The sequence below is a fragment of the Echinococcus granulosus genome (genome assembly GCF_000524195.1).
Source record: "Echinococcus granulosus chromosome Unknown EG_S00068, whole genome shotgun sequence".
Lineage (NCBI taxonomy): Eukaryota > Metazoa > Platyhelminthes > Cestoda > Cyclophyllidea > Taeniidae > Echinococcus > Echinococcus granulosus.
The window spans coordinates 373,271-398,105 of NW_020170448.1; the positions used below are offsets into that span (position 1 = coordinate 373,271).

The window sequence follows — 24,835 nt, forward strand, 5'->3', positions numbered from 1 at the left end:
GGCTAAAATTGAGGCAATTACCTCCCCCCAGTCCGAGGTGCCATGCAAGGCTCTAGGTAGTTGCGTAAATTCACTCACAAATCGTGACTGCTTCTAAAAGAGAAGTTTTCTTGTCCATCTTCCAGTCGTATGGAGTAGGTGAACCTCGTCTTTATCATTTTATGCAATTTTAAGGCGAATTTGAGCTAACGGTCTTAAGCGCACAGCCGCACACCCAAAGGTAGGCAAAGAGTGGTATAGATGAAGTGGAGATTCCATTTAAAGTGCGCGGTGGCGTAAATATACAGTGGACGGTGAGGAAGGTTGCCACGCAAAGTCATTCCTCTTTACAAGTCAGACAGCGATTAATCGAAAATGGTTCTCGTCCTTATGAAGTGAAATAAGTGAAGGTAAGGGGAATCAACTTAGCCCTTCGTGCTATCAATTTCGTTTCAAATCAACGTCCTACAATACATGTATGTAACTAACCCAATTTGGCAATTCCTGACAGGCTGCACGAAGTCATTGCTGCTATCTATGCTTCATGTGATTTCTGTTCAGGATGTCAATATTATTTGTAGCTTTCCCAGATGACGTGTTACCTTCATTTTTCACAGATACGCGTGTTCAATTTACAGGTCTCTCTGTCTACGAAATTGGCATCCGGTCATGTCCTTAGGTACGATGAAATGAGATCCAAGAACACGTTCAAATTGATCATAAAATAGCCCAACTGTATTACATCAAAGCAGTGCATCATTTTCGCCCATAAAAATCACTTTGATACCACTTTTACACAGTTTATGGCCCGTGTTATCAAAAAGGAATGGGCGCAGGTGAAGTAATTGGCGATCGACCTACAAGTGTTGGGTTGCATTGCCTCCCCGTCCAGAATTTTAGTGTTTTGACGTAAAATTTTCACGAATTTTGTCCTTGCATACACGGATTCTTTGGTTTTCAGACCGGTACCTGGTTTTTTTGTAGTCTCTCTGTACCATCGAAAAACTCCTGCAGCAAGCCTGGACAACATTGGTCTTCCACATCTTTTACATTCAAAAAATGGCATAAAGTTCCAACCTCCAACCTAACTGTCTTCTCTTAACGAGGACATAGAGAAAGGATTCTGGTAGGCTAGGTCTTGAGTCCTAACTCAGGCCCAGTGTTCTAATCGCTAATTGTTCCATAAGTTAGTGATTTTCTTAATGCCGTCGCAAAGCCCATTAACGGTTGATTTGTTTAGTCCAGAAAGGTGTAAAGCAATGGCTAAAATAATGCCACCGAGGAAATCCAGGGATAACACTCATTCGCACAGTGCTTTCCCCAATTTTAGCCATCTTGTCGATGTAGGTGGAAGCCAAGCAAACTATGACCAGCAATAGCCATCCCCACATTGATCACGACTTATAATTTTGCTAGTAGCGGCAACCACTTTGGTTTTGGGTGGTATGTTGACCTCCCATCACACAGATTCTAGACTATAAATATGATAGGAAGAAAGGATCCATAACTTAACACAGCTCTAGCTTTACGAGATAAGTATTTCTTGTTCGAACAATTAGCTTCCAAATTTTATGGAATTAAATTCATTCCCTGATGCCTGTATAAAGTGGCTGCGTCTCTTGACACGTGTTATCAAGGGAGTCCTGAAACACCTATCACCTTAAGCTAGTCTCGCTCATTTTGGTACATTCTCTAATCGGCGATTAGTTTTTAAAACTCAAGACAAAGGGACAACGGATGCATCAAGTGCTACAAGCGCAATCGTTTGCTTAAGAAGGTCTACCAATGGAAAATTGCCCAAGCTCTTAAATGGCCCACCAACGTTTAACACTTTTGACGAGATTGTCACATAGTAGCTGACTTAATTCCGGTAATCTGATGGAAAATCCGCCGCCTCTTGCACCTTAATCAAAGGTATTGTAAACATTGACGACTCCTATCATATTACCATAATTGGGTGATACTTTGGATTAAAATGTCGTCCCTTTTTAATGAACACCGCACCAACCTAGTAAATCTCACTGTTTTCCCATTGACATGGGTGCACTATCACCAAGTATTTAATGCTATGTTTGCAAAAATTCATTTTTTAAATAATCAACTTACTATGCTTGCTTCCCGAACTTTTTCCGATTGTGAAATCTTTTTGATCACAAGATAGCAAGCACAATCTTATCTCATTAAAAGAAGGACATGTAACCGGGATGTGGCCGTCGCACTAATCCACCGAGGCGTGCAGTTCCGCTCACCGCGTACATTGGCTACGCCTAAAAAGCTTACGACCAATAGAATTCATGCATGACCTGTGTGCATGCGTGCGTGCGACTGTGGGAGGTGTTACGCTCCGGTGCCGAATCATTGGCACGCGCGTGCGTGCGTCCATGTCATCTGTAATGCGCATAACTAGCCAATGAGCCAAATGGAACGTCACCCTTATCTGTCCCGCTTGCTCAATTGCTGATTTTACACTGTTTGGTAGGTCACGCACTCTTAAATTCCCTCACCAAGTGGATGAACAAACTAAGAGACCTTGTAGTTATCCCCAGTGCTTTTTTGGAGCTCTTCTTTACCTGTTTCTGTTGTTGGTAGACGCATTCGACTCGAGATGGGCTTGATCATTCTTAATTTTTAGTGTCTTACGTTAGCTTTAACATGTCCTCTGTATTTTGACTACTTTTAGAACTATTTACCAACATTTATATGTCTATTTTAGTTTGATGGAGCGTAGTCCGAGAAAGATACCTGATTACTCTGTGGCATCACTCACACCACCCCTACCAAATATCCAGCCTCCAGTAAATAGCAATTCAGATCCGTGTCCACTTCCAGTACCGCCGCCTCCAACCTTCACCTCAACTTCTTCATCCCTATCGCCTTTTTCTCATTTCTGTGAGGAACCGTTCTCTTTGGCGTTGGCCCGGCTTGCTCTTAAGCGATTGATAGACTTACAGACAGCAAATCCTCTCTCTTCTCCTCCAACTCTTCCCCTACCACCTCCACCACCATTTCCCCTTCCCATGCCTCCACTGGGTGGTGGAGATCCTGGCAGTCCTTCCTGGTGCGCCCAGTCCCTTCTCATGAACCCCGCAAAGATTCACGAACTACCACATCCTTCCCTTTTGCTTTCCGGGGCTCTACCGCCAGCTGTTTATCGAAGAGCCATGAACCAAATTTTGAGTTCACCACCACTACCGCCTCCACCTTTGCCTTCACCACCACAAAATCTCTCAGCACGATCAAAGAGTGCCTCGCAAAGTGTGGAAATTGTGAATCTTTCGACATTAACGTCTACTAAACAGACCCCTTCCGGCTCCGACCGTGGATCCGCTATAATTTTTGAGGGTAAGGAGATCTACCACCGGCTTATGCATCTCTAGGTTGTATTCAATGTAAATAGATTGTTTTCCATTTAAATTTTGTCTCTATCCTAAGCTAATATTAAATATGCATTAAATCCTTTTTAACAATAAATGTTGGTTTGCTTTAGTGCAGGAATAAATGAGTTTCAGATAAAGGTTAACTTTGAGTTTTGCAAAAAATTTTCGAAGTTTTTTGCAGAATCACTTATCAATTTAAATACAATACATAAAAATGGCAATAAAATGTGACGGGATTAATACCTCTACTCCACTTTTATTTTGAGCAACTATTAAATAAAACACTTTTGTTTCTAAAATTTATTTTTTAAAAGCACTTTATTATCTAAGATTTTACTTGTTAACAAAATCGGGTACATGCTAGCACTTGAAAAAAAACACTAGTCCCAATCACGAATGTCACCCCTCCCCTCCCCCATCCGCCTCCGCATCACCTTATTTTCGGTCAGGTGCATAAAAAAATTTTGCATACACGTATCTGGAGTATTTATGAGGTAAAGTCAAACAAATCATGTAAGTAGGCTTTCTGGGCTAAAACAAAACGGGTTGACCTGGTTACTTGACTTTGTGAAAGCAACTGGAATGTATGAAAGAGTTATATAACATGATACCATATTTCTAGGTCAAGGTCGTATCAATCAGTTGGGTGGTATGTTTATCAACGGACGCCCGCTACCTTACAAGACCCGATTGAGGATCGTCCAGATGTCAAGAAATGGCGTACGACCGTGTGATATCTCACGCCAACTGAAGGTGTCGCATGGCTGTGTGAGCAAGATTCTTCAACGCTTTAACGAAACTGGTAAGGATAGGTGATACATGGTGGAGTATAATTGGCACTTCTGCAATCCTCTAGGAAGCGTAAGTCCGGGTGCAACAGGTGGAGCTCGAAAGAACCGTAATCAAGGTGGATACTTAAGTCGATCTCAATCAACCTCTTCGTCCTCCTCTCTCTACACCCACGGCCGCAATTCCCATCAGGATCGTCAATTTTTTTCCACCACTGTTGCAAGTGAGGTGTTACCTTGCCTTTCCACAAAATCACCAAATGGGAAATCCTTGCCTCCGCACTGCTTAGACCCTCCCACTAGCTGGAACGAACAATGGTCATTCATTACACCACCTCTACCCTTTCAAAACCCCGAAGTCACAACCCCGAGAGGTCAACACGATCCTCCACATCATTCACAGATCAAATCAACTGCAGATTCACCACTTCTGCTACAACCGAAGCTCAAGTTCTCCGCTTCCATATTGGCCGATGTTAGGAGTGAGGGGGTCGGTGGTGATGTGCAGGTAGAGGATGGGAGACGAGAGAAGCGTGAGCGTCCGCTGCCTACTTTACCCTCACTGTAATCCTTCAACACTATAACCTTTTTATGTAGGCCTTTTCTTTTCTCTCTCTCCCCAATTCCTCTTTTATCTCTCCGCTAGTGGCAACGTAAGGGAGTGATCTTATATCCTCCTTCTTTTTTGTGCTATAAACTATCTTATTACCGCCACCTTTAATCTATGTGCTGTCATTACTCCATGTCGGCTCATCGCTTTGGTGGAGAAAATTATACAACGTCTGTCTTAGCCACAGAGAGTGGAGAAAAGAAAAGTGGCTCTGTAAATTCTAGGCTGACTCTACGGCCAGAAAGAACGTTTATCCTCCAGGAAAAAAGTCATCCTTACAAATACCCGGTGCCTTCGTTAAAGTCAGACCCCTTTAAACTCCTTGAAGCTCCAAAAGGAGATGCAAAAGCCGCTTCTACTTCCTGTCCTACTGTGGGTTCCCCGGTGGAGTTGAGACACGGTTGCGGGTATTACTTGTTATTGTTTAAGCGAATTTAAATAATGACGAAATAAATTGCTAACCCAGGCTCCCGAGACTTGATTGAATACGACTGCAACTATGGTGTGATTGTAGATGAAATTCGCACGGAGAAAAGACACTCACAATGCAATGCGACAGAGAATGCATCTACTTCTCACCCTCTCAGCTCCTTTGAAGTTGCATTACACTCTGTGGTAATCTGTAAAATGGTAGGCTCGCAACAACAATGCGACACGAGTTGAGGGAACTGCACATTCTCTAAGTAATTTACCGTCTTCTTGCCGGTTGCGAACATTAGCGGACTTTCACCACTACTCCAGGGCTAATGGATAAACTAACCTATCTCCTCTACTTTAATTATGGCAGACTATCTACCTACCTAACTAACCAATGGGAAATATTCAAAAAATAACCTAATTGCCCAAGAAAGTGAGAGATGCGTTTTTAATACGACAGGATTAATAGGTCAAAGAGACATTCGACAGCCCCATCTACGAGTGACCCGACATGTGAAGTTTGACCCACAGTAAGAGGCAATAACTCAGACGATCAAAGTGCCCATCTTATACAGTACCCTCCACCCTCCTTCACTTCCCCATCACTCCCCTTCACCTCATCAATGTGTCAAAGAAATGCTTACACACCCAGGCACAAACGGACCGGCGCAGAAGCACACGTAATTTGTTTTATTACAACACTAACACCACCACCTCCCCTTCAGTTCGTGAGTGTGTGTGTGTCGTCTTTCCTTGGCCTTGTCGTCGTTGTTGTCGTGCAGATTCTGTGCATGATCGGTACATCTTTGCACACACCTCGGCACAAACACACGTAGGAGAATCGAGGGGATGATGTACGATCGCGGGTGGCGTGCAAGTAGGTAGGCATGCAGCTGCACATCCTCTTGACAGGCACGCATAACCGCAAGAAGTTGAAAGGTCTGTGCTTGTGCCTGTCCGTGTGTGTGTGTGTGTGTGTGTGCTGATGTAACGATTTACTCGTCCCAGCGTGTCAGAATTCATGTGCACGCATGCACGGCTTAAATCGCCGCCTCCTTCTCCTTTGCCCTCCCTGTTCGCTTCTTCCTCGGTGTACGTGATTTTAGGTCCACATTTGTGTGTGTGTACACCTCAGTGTTCTGGCTTTAGCGCAAAGGGGATGGGAGATTAGGGATGGTTTCGATACGTAATGACGTTGTGTGGAGTCTTCTCTGCTTTGTTTGTTTCCGGTTGTAGCTACATCCACCAGTCACTGTTTGAAGGCGTGAATTAGATCTGCTCCACCTCACCCACTCCATTGGAAAGCTACAGGTCTCACAACAAGCCTTCCGCGCTCTCTAGAAGCCGGAAAATCACAGAAGGGCTATAGGCATTGCTAGAAAGCAAGACCAAAAGGTGGAGAGTAAGGGGCTAGATCAGTTAGAATATACGTTGAAACTCGACCGTCCCATGGTCCTTCCTCTACTTTAGCCGTGAAAGCTGTCTGTCTTATTTTGAATTTTCTTTTATGAATTACGCTTTGAACTCAGTGATTAGGGCTTCAACTAGTCGGGTTAACAAATCAAGCTTAACTTTTCCCAACTACTCAAGGTGGAAGGGGACTCCTCGCAAAGGAAGTGTGGAATGCGGTAGCAGAACTAAGTACTATGAAAAAAGGAGGCGGAGGCGGAGAACGGCGACAATGCCTCAACCTCATCATCGTCATTCCCCAACAATAAGCACTGGACAGTCACATGAGGTAAAACCGCGGATAATCAGGGCAAATTTCCCCTTTTCGAAAGAAAAAGGGATATCCTATAAAAGTTAGAATCGGAGCAGACTAGCTTAAGATTTTACAAATTTATTTTTATCCTACAAAGGCATCATTTTCCTGTGATGACAGTGTTATTCAACATCTATCCACGTTAGCACGACAAATTTTTTTACCTGCAAGTGGAAAAAAAGAGCAGTTAATTTAGTCGTCTGCACACAAAAGTTGATGTGAGCACACTCACGTGTGTGTGTGTGTATGTGGAGTAACGAAGTGGTTTATAAATTTTGCTTGTGTGTTTGGTGTTCACGCAAGCATGAGAACAGAGAGTAGGGAATGGGGTGGGGGGCGGGACAGGGCAGAGGAGGGAAAGTCAGGGGGGTGGAGGTGGCAGGGAGCCAATGATGCAAGACTGGGCCGATTGACTCGTAGAGCGGAGAGCTGGGTTGGATATGCAATACACTGCAATGCGATGCGATGAAGTGAGGTGAAAGGCAATGTAACAATCACCATAATCACATTCTCTGGCTCAACTCACCGATATTTTATGCGAATTGGCTTCAAGGTGCGCGCCTATCATCTGAAAATCTGGGTCACACTCACACACTCATGTACATCAAATCATCTGAATGCGCGCGTGTGTGTGTATGTCTGTGATGCGGCTATTTGGTGTGGTGGTCGACCGGTCACGTCCAGTTTCGCGACACTCTTGGCTCACCAGACCGCCTAGGGACGCCGCAGCAGAAACTCCGCGACTCAGCTAGCAACTACCGTTCGTCATTCAACTCTCTCCATAATGTGATGGAAGAGGCTACAGGCAGATTTATGGCGAATAAAGTTTACGCCATGATTTTGTCATTTATTCATATTTACATAAATATGTATCAAATTGGCATCTTGTGCCTGGAATTAATTATTATAAGGACCTACTAACTAAGCATCATGCAGCAGCATAATATACTACTTAAATGAGAAAACATATTAGTTCATAAGAAATCGTTGAGACAAAAATATGAGGAGGACACTTCCTTGGCAGCACTATAGTAGTGGAAAATAGGACAAAAAAGGAGCGGCCACCTTGGTAAAATTGAGGATGTCAAGGTCATTTTGACCATGGTTATGATATTTTAGTGCCTTATGTCACTAAGAGGCATTTCACTATGTTAAGGAGTGCTATGACTAGTTACTTTGATGAAGAGTTTAGGTCATTGCAACTGAATAAAGCTTTCACTATCAAGATCAAGGAAGTAAAGGTTATTAAGGGGCGTCATAAAAGTGTTTTATTCTTCTGATATCAACCATACAGGTCTGGAAGTAACTTGATTATATTGGGATGCAGTGGGGGCTGAGAGATCGCCTCGGAGGGAGTTTTTCTAAGCCCATCTCCAAACACATATCCTGTCCCTTCCACATCCAATTGACACAAGACGATGAATGAACATATGCCTTGTCGACGACTACAATCAGAATTATGTTAGTCATGACGAATAGTGGATCCTCAAACTCCCCAATTGCTTTCACAACCGCGATGCAGAAATCACATCTCGCCATTCGTACCTATCAGCGGAGAATTGTCAATTTTAAAAAAAAAGTGATTAAGTACTTACTTCTGTGGTTATCTACCAGCTGCCAAGACTTCGCAATATTGCTATTGCCTTTCCAGCCTTTCTCTAGGTAGTTTGTGATACATGCATCTTTTCTTACCGCGGGGACAATTCTGACGATCCATTAGGAACAACCAGGCACAAGCATTCTCCACCTCAAGTCATTTTCCTAGTCAATTGGATAAATTATGGCCACATGAGTGCACATTAGGCGGCAGACAAGTAAGTGGTGTACCACTAATATCAGGTTTGCTGCATCATCCGCAGACTAGACGAGCTTAGCCTATCCCGGACCAGTCCAAACCAGCACTACTCATCCGAGTAGTTTATGAGGCTTGTCAGATTTACTGTGCACAAACGACCAGACCGAATGTGTGTGCGATCGCATCGTGTTTCACACACACACACACGCTTAGACACCCTGAAGGAGTGGTTAGTTGAAACTGCGAGAGGCAGAGAGATGTGCCGACGAAGAAATGTAACACCATCGGAGGCACACAAGCACCAGCACAGACGCACGTACGCACTCACACATGACAATTTGGGCCTACTTGACAGCCTGTGGTAGACAGCCTGAATAAGGGAGGAGGAGAGGAGGAGTGATAGCACTGGCTCCTCCCTTGTACCCCCCCTCTCCAATTCCTGCTCTCCCATTGCCTCACATGCTAGACACATTTGTATCCCCTGTCAATCTCGACGCCAGTGGAGCAGCTACACTCTCCTTCGATCAGTGAAACCTTTAAAAGCATTGGACCGAATCACAGCTTCTGATTTGGGATCGTTCAATTAATCATTCTATCTGCCAAAAATTTGCCAACTATTTGTCAGCTCAGCTTGATGCTATTGTAATCAGGCATTGACAAAGAGTTCGCCCTATATAGAAGGATCTTCCCCTACTTCCTTTGAATAGAAAAAGGGGAGACCTGCATGATCTTTGTCATTCGTTCCTTGCTTAATTTTCGTACAGATCCACGAAAGTGGTCTGCCACAGAGGCATTTATGACTGCGCCGAGTGCGGCGAAAATGATGAGTGGATGCCGGTACAAGTCATGGTAATTTCCTGGCCGCAACAGCAACAGCAATTAACCCAGACTGCGGAGAGCAGGATTGGAGACTTTTCAGTTCTCAAATCTCAACTTTGTGCGTGCCCATTTGTAAGTTGGCTTGCCGCGTGTGAATGCGAGTACTCACACTGTCTTCTCTCTCTCTCTCTCGCTAGTCTCTGACCAAATTTTAATTAAAAATCTTATTAGTTCGCCCAACTAATCAGAAAGCAAAGGTTATACTATGTTAATGTAACCCATAGTTACACTAGAAAGCAGTTAAAAAATTAATATTTTAGAAGGCGAAGCAAGGCACATCCAACTCTCAATCTGTAGGAGGTGTATAAGTGGAATGTGTTTAGTCTTGATGCACAAATCTACCTCATACTGTCATGCAAGGCTTCTTTAAGAATGCCACCTCCCTTGGCAGTGCACCAAGAGTGAGTTGGATGTATCGAAAAGGCGGAGGGAAGGAAATAAAAACAAACGTTTCCTTTCTTTCCTGCCCTTTTGTTATTCATCCACAGTAGATGTTGCTGTTGCCGCCACCGCAAGTGACATTCGCCGATTGACAATAGGTCGAACAAGTGAGCGAGCAAGTGACAATGCTTTTGACGTGCAAAATAATAATAAATTTGTTATTGCATTCATCCGTTCCCTCTGGTCGTCCTCTCGCCTACCCTTTTCAACTCGAGTGTTTGGGTAGGTAGGGGGGGTGGGGGGAGAAGGGGGTGCAAGAACTTCCCCATCTCGGTCCCATACACCCACATTCATAGGGATTAAAGTGGAGGTGGGGGGGGATTGAGAGGCAAATCAATTTTAGGGGAAAATGAACATTGTGAGAAGCCGAAGCAATGGCTGAAAAAAAAATGCCTTCATCGTTTGTGTAACAATGAGGACGGTAGGGATGAGAATGGTGAAAGCTGTTGTTTTCTGCATAATGAAACAATTGGTGTGTGTGTGTGTGTGCGTGTTTGTTTAGTCTTCAGCGAATGCAAAATATGGTGCAGATAAGCAAAACTTGAAGAATTATAAGAAATAGAGAGGAATATGTGCCTCTCTTGGTAAATATGCTGTCACGATGAGGCCTAAAAGTATGATCTCAAGGTGTTCGTCTCCGTGAACTACATACATGACAGGTGTAACACGAGACATCAAGTCTCTTAGCGTCTTACGCATAGGCAACAAAAAAAACCGTGTTGTGTAATATTTTTTGGATCAACTAGACCATGGAACAATGAAAGAGGGACTTCTGTAGCCCTTTAGTGATGGAAGTGAGTGATTGTCACCTATGTGACAGGTGGCGACAACCATTTGCTTTGGTGGTAGCATCACGACTGACTTTTCAAGCCGGCAACGGTGTGGGCTACCTAATGCTCACGTAAAGTACAAACGTTATTTGTCCTTGACAGGTTATTTCCCAATCAAGAGTAGGGAATCGTTTTCAAATTGGCGTATCTTTCTCAAAGTGACTGATCCCAGGGATCACAACATACATTAAAAGTGTTTGATTGTGGGTGACAGGTTGTTTCACTATCGCACACATCACCTTCTCCAGGACCTTTAAACTAATGAGTTTCATGGCTTCTTGAGACTGACAAAGTGGAATTGCTTCCATTAAGTCTAAGTCAAAGGGTTGGAAATTTAAGCAAAAGCAGGGGGGAAGGGGGTGGGAAACCGCGCCTAATTTAGATGGAACTTCCTAAATTGAAGGTAGTGATTTGGCGAATCACAAAAGCCGGCAAAAATTTGCACTGGAATGGAAAAAAAATACAATGATGGCAGAGTGTTGGGTACAATGCTTCCCTCAGTGGCAGTGATTCCATCCGCTATTGGTCATAAAGTTAAGGTGTTAGCGCTGCAAATTTTTATGAATAAAGCCGCTCCCCCCAGCCTCTCGCCTTCACCCCCTCCCTTCACATAAAATTTCAACACCTCCCTTCCGCCCATCTACCTACTTACCCGCATAATAAGTTAGACTGACGGCATTGCATAAGGAGGTTCGCGGAAGGGGAGGAAGGCAATACTCAGGTTAGGGCGCCACTTTTATATTGCTTCATTGAGTTTAACGAATTTTAATGACTGTTTGTCTTGGCCAAGTTATGAAATGGACGTTTCATTTAAATGAGTTTGACATGTAGCCACTGTTTCAAGCAATTCCTAAAGTACTGTTGCGACGTAACTAAAAGTGAGGCAATTTAGTTTGTCAGTAGTGATTTGTACGTGCTTAGTTATGGTGATAGTATCCCCCTTTGTCCTAATTTTGACATTCTTTATTTGGGGGCTTTGTGCCTCCTGCGGGCGTCCTAAGGGCAAGGCATATTAATAACCTCCGAGCCCTACTGCACGTTGGAGATGCATATTCTGTCCTAGTATCGTTTTCTTTCGTCGCTAGTGCAATTTCAGGGTGCTACATCAATGACAATGGAAAGCGAACCCGATACCTAAGGACAGCCACTCAGATTTCCATTTCCGAGTGCTAAACCTTAATGTGATGGAAGAATGGCATATGCTGTGGATGAGAGAATCAGTGCGATCCCCAACAGAAAGTTTGAAAATGACGTTCACCTTCGGCAACTACCCCAGTCCCGCGTTCGGCAGGTATACTAATACCACTTGCAGCGACCCTAGCTGTGAACCATCTGGAAGGGTTCATTGCGGAGCTGCCTACGGTACTTGCATAGAAATGTCAAGTAGGTGAATAGGCGGTACCTCCTCCACCTCTCTGCCAGCTGAATGAAATTTTGAAAGATATGTCTGGGCAGCGCTGAAGTGAGAACAAAGGGGTAAAGAGTAATGGAAACGAAGCCTTATCTTTACGAAACTTTTTCAATCGGTAGACATACGAGATGACCAGGGCATTCCTCTTTTCCAATGCAGTTTCCGAAAGAGACGAAACTCTCAATCCAGTGAAATTGACAAGAGAGATTAGTGACGTGGCGGCTGCAAGCAAATTTTAATGTTCGGCGCTTTTGATTCGTGAGTGTTTAATTTACATCACCGACTGCGTTGTGATGACTGACACGGGAGTTTGACCGAGGGGATTGTCAGCGACGAAACTCCAAAGATAAGAGGTGCCAGGTAATACGTTGATTATTTGTATTCTTTGTTTAAGTCACTTGGGCACTTAAAGCTTCGCCGTTCTTTTTCATCTAGGCAGCATGATCTTCGGGCCATGCCAGTGGCCCCCAGCCATTTTGTACCTCTCCATGCATTTTCTTCTTTATTAATACATCTTCTTTCGTCTCTAGGGCGGTCTTCGAGCGACAAAATATTCACTAAGATGGTAACCTTTCAAAATTCTAAATTGCAATATTTATATTGCATGGAAAAGTACATCTTTAACACCATAAAATTCTATCTATGGAACATGAAAACAAATATGTGGATAATGGCAAATCACAAAACCTTGTACTGTAGTGATTGAGTGCTTGCTTAATCACTGAGGTTGTCGTACCCTCCGCAAGCTGTATACACCAGAAAGGCTTGCCAATAGCCACCCATACCCTTTTTATGCGGGTAATAATTCATTCGCCGTACTGGTGTGGCTTATTATGGCATCAAGGCGACAAGGTGGCAGTGGACAAGCACATCCAATTCAAAAGAACAACCATCTGGTGTCAATGAATGATCAACAAAACTTAGGGTCACAGAAGAAAATCTTCTGTCATTGGATAAAATCTTTAAATATCACCAACAAAGTTTCCAAATATGGTCTATTTTTGGCAACCTTGCTAATCTCGTTCCCTACAAGAATAACGTGACTTTAAATTGAGCAACTTGAATGCTTCCATCATCGAAGTCTCTGCGATTTGTATATGAAGATTTGTATTGAGTGCACAAACCGTGCCTCCTTCATTTCTTTGCTGGCTTAATAAAAACTCAGATAGGAGACTGGTCAGCACTGAACTACGAGCCAGACCGTATGTAGGACTAAATGAAGAATACTAGCTCCTTAAAGGTGTTTTACATTTTGTTTCCCTTCGTAAGTCTATTTATCGATGAATGATTCTACGAACACGAAGAAAGAGGATGGTTTACACCGAGAACAGGGCCTCGGCTACAATGAATTCAGCAAGACGCATCTCAAGACATAAAGTGCCCCTTTTGATTAAAAAAAGAAAGCTAAACCATCAATGTATTACACAGCATCCCCACTTTCAGGCTCTGTCCCCGGCGCTTCCCTTGGTCAACCTCCTGTGTTAGCCATCACAGTGTAATCAGTGTTGATAGAAAACACTCACGAGCCAGGTGTACCATCCATCAAATTTCTATGCAACTGGAGCGATACTTGACCGCAACATCACTTCTTCCTCTTGACAACTCAACCGGACCTTTTGATTCGTTCTGTATGGGGACTGGATTGAGGGAAGGGAATTGTACTAACCATTTTGAGTGTCCATAGCTAGGTGTAGGAATACTGGTGTAAAAGCAAATTTTCCAAACATGAGGCTGGATTTAAAGCAATTTCATGTGTGTAGGGTCTTGCTTGTATTCCTCACTGTCACTTTGTTCTCACCTCATAGCTGCTCAGACATACCTATCTGGGTTCTACTCTGCTAGTAGAGAAATGGAGGAGGTAGCACGACGTTTACATTATCGATATCCTTACACGAGTATAGTAGGCAACTCTATAACACAATTTTATAAGATGATTCACGTCTAGTCTTGATCCATTTGTTGGTAGCTTTCCTGCAGAATACGGGAGGGGATGGCTGCCGAAGATAAGCGTCATTTTCAGCTCTTTTTTATGGGTCGTCACAGATTCTCCCATTCCGGTAAAGGTTTACCACCTAGAGGTGTAAATTAGGGCAGGTGTCCTTTAAGACGGGGCTTACCTTCCGCTGCACCAAGGTAGCGCCCCGCGCTTTCCCCAAAGGCAAAAGAAGATTTATTACTCTGGCAGAATATGTGTATTCAACATGCAGTAGGAGTTGGGGCTAATAGTATGGTCCGAAGGGCAGCCTATCTAGCAAAGGTGCAATGACCAGGACACAAAGTGGTCCTTTACCAAAAGCGACTGGACGATACGACCAAGGAGCCACCACAATGTATTCCCAGCCCCTTCTTGTGTATGCGAATAACCATCTCTTGGAATAATATGGACTATAGCGGCACCAAGGAAGATAAGAGTCTTGCTACAAAATATATTTTGATACACCAAATATTCCAGTAGTACTTTGTGTAAATAATATTTTTACAATGACATGTATTATGCAAAGGTATAGGCTGCGGCAACAGAGATAGCTCATTTTTATCACACAGATGTTTTAACTTTGAATTCCAGAATAGACATAATTAAATCCCATACACATGAGATTGGTAACTAAACAAAGTATGTATAAGAATTGTTTAATTAATATCTAAATAAGAGGCTAGCGTAAATCACACCATAAACGGTAACGAATTATAATTTAAGATAGCAAAATACTGTAAATGCACTGGTTAAATGAATTTGGCATTCATGAAATGCATGTTAGAAATAGGAAATATGCAACTGGACTTTACTTTTTCAATCTACGCGTTTTTCTAGTAAAGCTTTTCAACACTGTAATAAAATATTTATTAAAATCTTTTTTATTCAGCGTACTGTATGGAGCGTCAATAACTGCCACAATGTTTTTACCTCGGGAGAAATATACCGCTTTATATGAGTTCGCTTTTCGGTCAAATTGTTTTGGTAGTATCTGAGGTAGGGGGGTGTCATCAAATATCGTTGTTTTTGACCAAATTCAGTTTTTGTCCCAAGTGTCTTATTTAAAATCGTGTCTTACAGGATCTTTAATGAATTGAATAAAATATGGTTGAAAATATTGCATACAACAAACACAATGGCATAAGATGGCCTATGTTGGTGGACTACTCGAAAACTGACTGTCGGCGTATTCTTCGAAGACACGAAGTTGAAGCATACGCAAAGGTGGTCACTGCATTTCGGGCGCAAGGTCTTTTAACTGGAGAGAAACGAAAACTTCTTGAAGACCTCCGCCGTTTGTTGAGCATAGCTTGTGATCGCCACAAGGCGGAAGTGCGACGTGCTGTAAATGATGAAGAATTAGCGACCATTTCCAAGTTGTATGTCTTTTTTAACTCTTATTTTTTCCTAGTGTGTGCGGCCAAGACACTGATGAAAACTGGGTTATTGAAGGACGTCGGATAGCACCGATTTTGCAACGTGGTGTTCCGCAAACGGCCTTCTTGCCTGAAGCCGATGCGGTTGCAAAAAAGTGGGCTTTCTTAAACTACCAGTTGCCTCAGCCTGCTGAAACAGCTGTTGTTCATACGGATTCGACAAACGACAGAGAACGAAACGATGCCAATCACCAGAATGTAAAATCACCAAGTCGTATCGAAGCTGTAGGTTTCTCTCCCAATTTTGTAACATTTTTAAGTTAGCATCAATTTGGCTTTTGCGAAACAACCCAATTAGTTGTAAATCTTACGCTTTCATCATTACACGCTGCTTTGTCAGCGGATCAGGCGCCATTTTGTGTGAAGCATAATGTTCATTTTTTTGTTCTCAGGATCTTAAGGAGAATGATAATAATGAGGCGAAAGTATCAGTAACATTGTTGGAAAACACTATTGTTCAAGATGGAGATACGGTGTCTACCATGGTGCCTGAGGCCGCTGTGGAAATAACGTGTGAAGCTGAGGTACCAAAATCCGATCCAATTTCCTGTGTGGTTGAAGAAAAAACCAGTCTTATCACTGAGCTACCGATGAGGCGCACTATACACTATGGACAATCGAATTCCAAACGCATATCAGTTTCGATACCATCCAATGCTGATGACATCCCGCATAACGTGCCGACAGTTCAATCAAAACCAATCAGTCATACCTGCATTTCTGTAAGCATCTCAACATTAGTGCTTTTTCCCCTTTATGAATTAAAAATTTAATTGATCTATACTTTTTGCAAACGTAAAGGGTATCAAAAGGTCTCCCTCTGTTACGGAATCCCTTCAAGTGACGAATTTAGTGTCTGAATTAGTCACTAAAACACCCAAGCCGGCCACAACTTCAGATAGCACGACAAACGGTGTGGTCCCCTTTATTTCAACTCGCAACTTTGTTATTCGTCAGAACAACATATCGACTTCATCTTCAGGGCCGTTACACAGTTCTCAAAGTACGTTTACTTGCGACCCCATCCTTGCTCCTTAAGAATTCCCTTTAAAAGGGGTTACTTGTTATGATTTCGTCCTCGAAATTTCACCTAGAACATTTTACTGTTTAAATTACAAATTAAGTTTGGTGAATGATCTGCGCTCATAATATGCAGAGTATTGTTGCGCTCATTTGACCCGCTTTTTCAATAATTCACTTTGTTTTAGATCATAAAATGGTACCGCTTTGTCCTCTACAATGTGCTTATCAATATTAATTCAATATCTATTGGGGTTACGCGATGTATTTATTTTCCCACGCATTAGTGTGAACCGTGTAGGAGCAAGTTTGCTTTTAGTGGTGTAAAGCTATTTAAAGTTGCAGCATTAACACCTCATATGAGTGTTCCTTCAATTGCTTGTCTTTGATTACATAATAACGAAACCTTGTTAGACCAGTGTTCCTTACGACTCGGCAACTGCTACTGATTACTCAATAGTACCTCACTTTTCTTAGGCGTTCAAATTAATAAGATTCAAAGTATCAATCCGGCAATCTCCGTTTCTGGACACAATCGAATAACATCCACAGCTGTTACCTCGACAACACCAGGCTTGACCACTGTAGTGGTGACAGGCACAACTGGTCCAACTGCCTACGTCTCCCAATCTGTAAACGCCTCGCGTATAGTTAAAAACTACCCACCTGTTATTGGCTACCAACCAAGTGTCCCGTCTACTACGCAGCTCTCTGCTTCCAGTATCCTTGCTGATACCAAAAAACACCAACAGCTGCAGCAACAACACTCTATTGTTGTTCAACAGCAGCAGCCTCAAGTTGCAGGCTCAACTGCTGGAAATGTGATTGTTGTTCATCGAGGTTTGTTTTTGTCTCTTAAATTATCGTGTTATATACCCCGCACTTATTGGAGCCTCGTTTCGGCTTTAAGTGACGAAGCCCGTAACCCTGCGTGGCGCAGGCTATTTCGCTCCTAATGAATTTGGAAATGAATGAGATCCCAAGTTTGATTATAGTAGTCGCGATTAATTGGTTTAAGAAGTAGCTCCTTGCTTAGCGCCTGGCTTGAAGGAGGGAACTTGACTTCTAATTTTAGGTCACACAAATCGTCTTGTGACCGCCAGTTCGGCAGTGCCGAGTTCGCCTCACGTGAGTCTTACGACAAATTTGTCCTCCAATTCATCCACTTCATTGCCGATAGTATCAACCTCAAGTCGTTCAGTTCGCATCCTCCCTGTAAACACTCCTCTCGTCACCCCAGCCACCCCCGTTACTACGGCGACCGGCAACACCACCTATACTCCTCTGCTCTCTGGAACCCAATTACAAAATTATACTCATCAACATCTCCATCAACCTAACTATCGTCTCTCCAGTTCTACCACAATCGTAAGTATAAAAAAACATCTGTGTCTATTGTCCCATCACTTCAATGTGTCAATGCATGATCATTCAGATTTGCAATGACCCCGAGCTACCAACAGGTGCTACCAACATCGTGAAGATGCCGATTGGTGGTGGGCTGCTATCGCGATCCACGGTCTCTTCTAACCCAACCTTGGCATCGAATCCACCAGCACCAAGCCAGGTCAACTCTCCTGCACTGGTCAGCGTGCTAGAGCCCAAACGACCCCGTCTGGCCTTCGTGCCTGCTGCAGCTTCCCCCTCAGCTAGGCAGTAATGCTTTTTTTCTCTCTTTCCTCCTTCCCCCCTCACCACTCACACTCCTTGCATTTCATCCGGTGTACATATGTATTCACATTAGGGATTCGTTTTATTCCTCTCTCCGTCTCTTCCTATCGCCATCCATCCTCTTTAGTCTGACAACTGGCCTCGGTCTTAGAATGCGCCTTCTTTCCTTCCTTCTTGCCTTTACTGGAGGGTGGCATGCATGATATGCAGGAGGCCGAGAGATCCACTGGAAAATGCACAGTTTAGGTGCAGACTGCGTGTATGCACTGAATCTCTCTCTATATGTATGTATGTTCAGGACTTGTTATTATTATATTATGCACTATAAAAATAAATGCCACTATTTCAAGTTGTCTTTTTTTATTAGCTCTGCGTATGTTTGTGACCAATTTGGTGTAATTAGCTCATAAGGGGATTCCCTTCCTCCGACCAGGTGGAGTGCAAAGGTTAACTCCGATCACTGACCATTTACGCCTCTGTTACTCTCAACGGTGACTTCAATGAAATATTGTTGGTTGGGCATTCGGAAGAGGATTTTTTCTGATTTCAAGGCATTGTTTTTAGTGGATTGTAGCTTGTTTTCGAATATCACTATAACAAAGGTTAAATGTGCCTCGAGACGATAACTTCAGTGGTTCTGGCTAGTTCTTGAAGTGGAGTCACGAAATCTATTAGTTGTCAGTCGGATTTGCACCTAAGGCATTCTTTAGATGTAATGTGGGCAAGGTGGTGGCGATGTGGATGATCTGAGACCATTTGTGTGCCAAGATCTTGTTTTGCGCAAAGGACATGCGATTCAACTGTTCCAATATCTTTTTCAGATGCAGCGCTTAGAACTCATAGTTTCTCTGGGAGAATCCTGCAGACAAATCCCATGGAAAAATGAGGATGTAGAATACTTAGTCTCCCATCTTCGTGCTCTTCGGGCAGTCTTCGTTGACCCGTCCGCCCTAGAAGAACTCGATGCCAACCAGGAAAATTGTACACAAACCCTCATTGCTTTGAGTTCCATTCTCTCATTCCTCCTCAACCTCGAATCCAGAAGTTTCCTAGATCAGACGGAGGGTCAATTTCATCTCGTACTGTCTGTGTTGATTCAATGCTTGGTGAACTGCCTCTCTCACATGGCGCAACACAAAATGCACGTCTCTGGTGAGGTCACAGCCGCACTTATTGCCTCTCTTGTCTACAATGAGGCTGTCCGCGATTGGGTCTTCTCTCTCAACTCACTCAACTCATTGCCACTGTGGCGGGTCAGAATAGGTTGCTACGCCTTCATCTTAATCACTACTTTGATTACGTCCGTGCAACAGTTTGGCATTCCATCTGACTTCACAAAGTTCCTCCTTCTAGCAGTGCGTGCTATGAAGGTTATCAGTGTAAATGGGGGAGAGAGTGTTCAACTGATGCAGACCTGGTTCGATCACTGCATTTCCCTCATCAGTGCACTCTGTACCCTCCCTCCGAGTGAGGAGTACTGGAAACACAAAACTCGACGACAGGAACGAGCTATAGAGTTGTCGGCCGCTTTGGGTACTATTCTACTTCTCCATGAGTACGAGGAACAGTCAGAGGGGTTGGAGACTCCATCAATGAAGAAATTAGCAGAGTTGTGTGGGAACTTCTGCCTGCCTGGGATAAAAGCCTCAAAGGAGTTATGGATAGACATGATGATAGGCATCCTTAGGCACTGTGCTTTGAAGTCACCGTTCAAAGTACGCCATGAGGAAGAATGCAATTTGAAATCCTATTTCCTTTCTGTGGTGAGCACTTTTGCATCAAGATTTTCCTCCTTCCTATGAATGAACGATAGGTTGGTAGTATTTTGGACTTAGTGCCGCCATCTGCTAATGTGTGCGGATGGGACCCATTTGTTTAGCAGCTTCCACCACGATTTTGCCTGCCTCATTGTGAATTGCTTCCTCATTAACGTATTCATGCTTCGCATAGTAATGAAGCAACCTCATGTGACAGGTCACATCAGGTCACTGTGGAGTGACATGCTAGAAACTGTTCGGAAATTTTCGGTCATCAGATAATTATGTTAGCAGTGTGTGGAACAAATTATTGAAGCCGATCTTTCTAGTCACTCGTTTCCACCTTCACTATTGACTGTAAATAAGTAAGTGTTCCTTTATTCAGGCCCTGCCTGATGACGATAGTCAACAAATGTCTGCAATCCTACGAGGTGGCGTATATTTGACACTCAATCTACTCCCATCAATCGAGGGCACTAACACACCTCAACCCGGTGCGGCAAATAGGGACCAGTTAACCGCCCTTCTCTTCACCATTGGTGATTTGATGGTGATTGTTGACTCCCTGTTACAGGCTCATCTTGCCACACGTAAGATGATCGGAGTGGGTCGAAAAGCTCCCAGCCTAATGGATTCCATGGTAAATTGTGGTCCAATTTTTTTTCCTGCTGATCTAATGTAATGACTCTAAGTAGCATCCAAAAGGGTTGAAGATAGTCTGGTATAGTTTTTTCTTCTGACATGGTAGTACAAATATACCACCTAGACGTTGGTACCTGATTTCATTCGTATCAAGAAGGTCAAAATCTCGGCCACAGAGCAGTGATGCTAGCTGGAGAAAGTGGGCAAGGTTACACAATGGTATGTGAGATAGGCATCAGTGTAACATTGAGATATCCGTGGCTGAGTTCGCAATTACTTTGAGCTAGCAATGTAGAGCTCAATTTTCCGATTTCTATAAACCTTCAAAAGGTCAAATTAGTATCCCAATCTTTATATCCGTGGTGTATTTTGAGAAGGTCCAGCTTCAACAGATTACTTGAGTAAGTTGTCACTTTTAGATTTGAAAACAAAGTAGATTTGCGAAGCTTCCGGTTAGTTCCCAAACTCCATCTCATCACCTTGACTATGTGCAAATGACAGATGATAATCACGTTATGGATTACATTCTTGATTTGAGTAATTTAAGTAAGGTGGAGCAACTACAAAGGAATAGTTTTTTTGTCACTTCTCCGAGAGAGAGAACGTCAGTAGTTCGACACAGCTATGCAAGATGTTTGTAGTTGCACCGCTGATTCTTTTGCAAACATTGAATGGACATTGACCCACATTCCCACAGCAACAACAACAACACTTCAATATTTGAACAAACTTCCTTCCTCCGGTATATTTCCTTTTTTTCCAGGGTACTTTCAGTTTTGCCCAACCGAGAAGTATCTGTTTTGCAGTGGACCTAAAACAGGATCTCATTCGTTCCCTTTTGTCTATGGTGCATTCACAACCCCTATTGGTTGCGAGCTTCGTGGAATATCCACGAGTGACGCATATCGAATGCGTCTCCTCCACAGATAGCACTGAAGTGACCGTTAATGCACACGACATATTTTGGGCTCTAATCAATGCTTCCCAACGCGATCCAGCCAGTCCCTTGGCCGTGGAGTGGACAATTGTCCTCCTTGGTCTCCTCCTCAAACCTGTCATCCAGTCAGACGAGGTGCTGCGAGCTGCAGTCATCATGTCCCAACGGATTGCTGAACTCAAACCCTCGACTACTCTAAGGGAACAACTGAAATCCATTCCCGACATTCATTTCCATGATTAGCCCGTGATTTTGAAATACAGCTGCAAAGAACCTTTTTTTCTGATCTTTTCACGTCAATATTCTGCCGTTATTACTAATCTCTTTCGTCCATCTTCAGGCTTTCATCAGTTTTCATGGATTCAAAAATGCTGAGAACCTTCTAATCCGAGGATTTCAAAGGCTTGCCAGTGTGAGAGTGGCAACACCGACTTCGAAACTACTGGATGACTCCCGGATGAAGAGTCTTCTAGATCAACCTGCAGAAGCCGCCGTCTTTGCCCAGATATCGAAGATGCATCCAGATTTTGACAGAATGATAGTTAAACCTCTTCTCGAGGTGGCTAAACTAAGCGCCGCGTCTGTTGTCGACCTGCTTCATCTCGTTCTATCTCAGGATTTGGAGAACTTCTGTCCAGATTCCTGCTTGCTAGATGCACGACTCAGGTTGCTTCAACCGCACTTTGTTATCTCTCAGGTGATAAATCCGCTGATGAGGTTCGGGGTGAAGAATCCTTATCGTGTGATTCGTCGATGTCCGAGTTTATTCACTGCGGCGATTATGAAGGAGGACGATCAAACTCGACTACTGACTGCTCTCTCCACACTGAACATACTCCTTACTAAAAAGGATCTTAGTTCCCTTGTGAAAAAATACCCATGTAAGTTCCTGTTCTATGTGGTTTTATCGTCTGGCTGGTGAATTTACAAGTGGCTCTTGTCCACGCAGCCGTCTTGACTCGGAGTCGAGAGGACTTGCAAACGACACATGACTACTTGACACGTGTTATGGGTCTGGAGGGTTCAGGAGAGATGGCGGGAGCAACAGCAACTCCACGAAGTGTTCATCACACACGTCATTCCACGCGTCTGCGTCTTGTTTTCTGTCCGGCTTGGCGATTACCCCTCCGGCGCACCGTCACACGACACCTTCTTCTTCTCCTCGCCAATCAATGGCCACCTTCTCTCCCACATTCTGCTCAGAGTGAGTTATCTCTGAAAAAAAAACGTTATAAGACGCTGAAGCCGAAAACGCTTTACCTTTAGATGTACAGAAAGGTTTTGTGTCATCGGATTGCCAATTGTTTAGCGGGAAACTGGGAGGGTCTGAGTGGAAGTGTATCATTCAACGCTGCTATGATGCAGCACTGATAGGCAGAACTATCCACTTTTGCTCCTTAACAAGTTTACCCGGACCTCTATGCACACAAATTTGTGGTTTACTTCCACTATGCGGTTAAAACCTGACCTGAGTTTTCGGCTTAACGAAAATTGGGGGCTGTTGCACAATGCTGAATCACTCGACCTTTTCTGATTTGAACAACCGCCAAGTAGTCGTTGTGTGTTGGCTTAGAGGTGCTACTTGGAGTGAAAAAAGTAAAGGTGCTACCTATCAGGTAACTGGAAGTTGGAACTCTCTTCACACTGGGTCGGTGTAATGTCTGGTTCTAACATGTAAGAGTTTGATAATATACGCAACTGTTTGTGTTCCGCAGTGATAGTTTACCGGCACGATGCACCTTTTTGTGGTTTCTTCTACTTTGAACCCGATGAGAGGAATGAGGCGATTTTAGCTTGTTTATTTTGCAAATCGGTCTTAAACTAGTGTAAATCTTGAAGCAGAGGCTATGTTCTTGCACTGGACGTTAAAACAACAAAGTAAATGACTAGACGTACATTAGCAAGGGAGTAGAAATAGGTCTGAAAAGCTGTCGACTTGTTCTTCACTGACTGACTGACTTGTGAGGAGGAATGGATTTTGTGTTGCTGTGCTTTTCTCCAAGTGTGGTCCGCTCACCGCTCACACCAGCGCACACGTCAAAGACATGCAACACGGCGTCTCCACAGGACCATCCTTACTCTGTATGTCTGTGTGTGTGTGTGTGTGCATGCAGATGCGATCGTCCACTAGGAATCGTTTGCTGAAGACCAAACAATTGGAACGGCGCGGATCTGTCTACTTGCTACGACATGACGCAAATAGGGGTGCAAGAAGAAGGCCTTTCCGAACCCTGAGTTCCGAGGCCTAAGCTCTGAGCCTTGAGAAGCAGCCAGGACAACCATAACTAGGGATTGGGCGGCTTATGTAGTTTTGTTGGGAAGGGAACAGCTAGAGTCTCGCTGTCCATTCTACATATGTGTAGGAGACGTTTGTGAATTTAGGCGCATGTATACGTGGATTCTAAATTCATTCCAGTTATGCGTCTCCTTTCCTTTGCAGAAGGGCTCTAGTCGGGTAAATGTGTACATTCAAATGTATCTCCCTTTCTATGAATAGATCTCATTGTCTCTCTTCCTCTCCTTTCATAACCACTCGTGATGAAGAATCTCAAGACTACATTGTTGGACAGCTGCTGACTTGTTCTCCCGAACAATTTTCATATTGGCTTGAGTATCACGATGAACCGGAGGGGGAACGCGTGGAAGGTAGAGCTTTTAGTGCAAAGGATGTTCGACAATTTGAAAAGATATGCAATACCTTGACCCCGGAGGAGAACTTCATCAGAGAAGAGGAGGATGAAGACTATTCCGACAGTGAATCGGATACCTCAGATTCGGAGTATTGTCCTTGACTTCTGCTTTTTTGGTGTAAACAGACGAGTTGCATTCCTTCACTGAACTCGTATTTTACGGCTCACATGTAAGCTATGCTAACGGTAGTCATTACTTGTCTGCCAACACCTTGATTCCCCTGGTATTAACTTCTTTCAGTCGATGTGTTTTGCATCAATCAGATCGAGGCTTTGAACTCCACAGATGCAAATACCACAGGGCAGTCCAGACATCGCGTAGTGTGTTCGCAAACTTTCCCGTGAACGAAAATTTGTTACTCCACGGATGTGTAACAGTAAAGATGACCGTAGGTACGTTGATGATCCGGATCGTGTT

The 24,835-nt window shown here is 43.6% G+C and overlaps 2 protein-coding genes across 2 annotated transcripts; both read left to right on the top strand. All coding sequences in view use genetic code 11, as the record gives it.

Annotated features, from left to right (window-relative positions):
• Positions 1-2,277: 2,277 nt before the first annotated feature.
• Positions 2,278-4,809, top strand: EGR_07052 (hypothetical protein; the record flags this gene model as incomplete). The annotated part of the gene is made up of 6 exons (XM_024496301.1): positions 2,278-2,348; positions 2,693-3,321; positions 3,979-4,158; positions 4,213-4,368; positions 4,435-4,677; positions 4,742-4,809. 6 exons carry the CDS (start codon positions 2,278-2,280, stop codon positions 4,807-4,809), a joined length of 1,347 nt encoding a protein of 448 aa, XP_024349328.1.
• A 10,607-nt stretch (positions 4,810-15,416) lies between these two features.
• Positions 15,417-24,519, top strand: EGR_07053 (Protein EMSY; the record flags this gene model as incomplete). The annotated part of the gene is made up of 14 exons (XM_024496302.1): positions 15,417-15,643; positions 15,676-15,925; positions 16,093-16,422; positions 16,502-16,703; positions 17,198-17,560; positions 17,796-18,088; positions 18,156-18,376; positions 19,257-20,154; positions 20,534-20,788; positions 21,554-21,877; positions 22,068-22,608; positions 22,677-22,931; positions 23,731-23,809; positions 24,225-24,519. The coding sequence occupies 14 exons, from the start codon at positions 15,417-15,419 to the stop codon at positions 24,517-24,519; spliced, it is 4,533 nt and encodes a 1,510-aa protein (XP_024349329.1).
• Between the last annotated feature and the right edge of the window lie 316 nt (positions 24,520-24,835).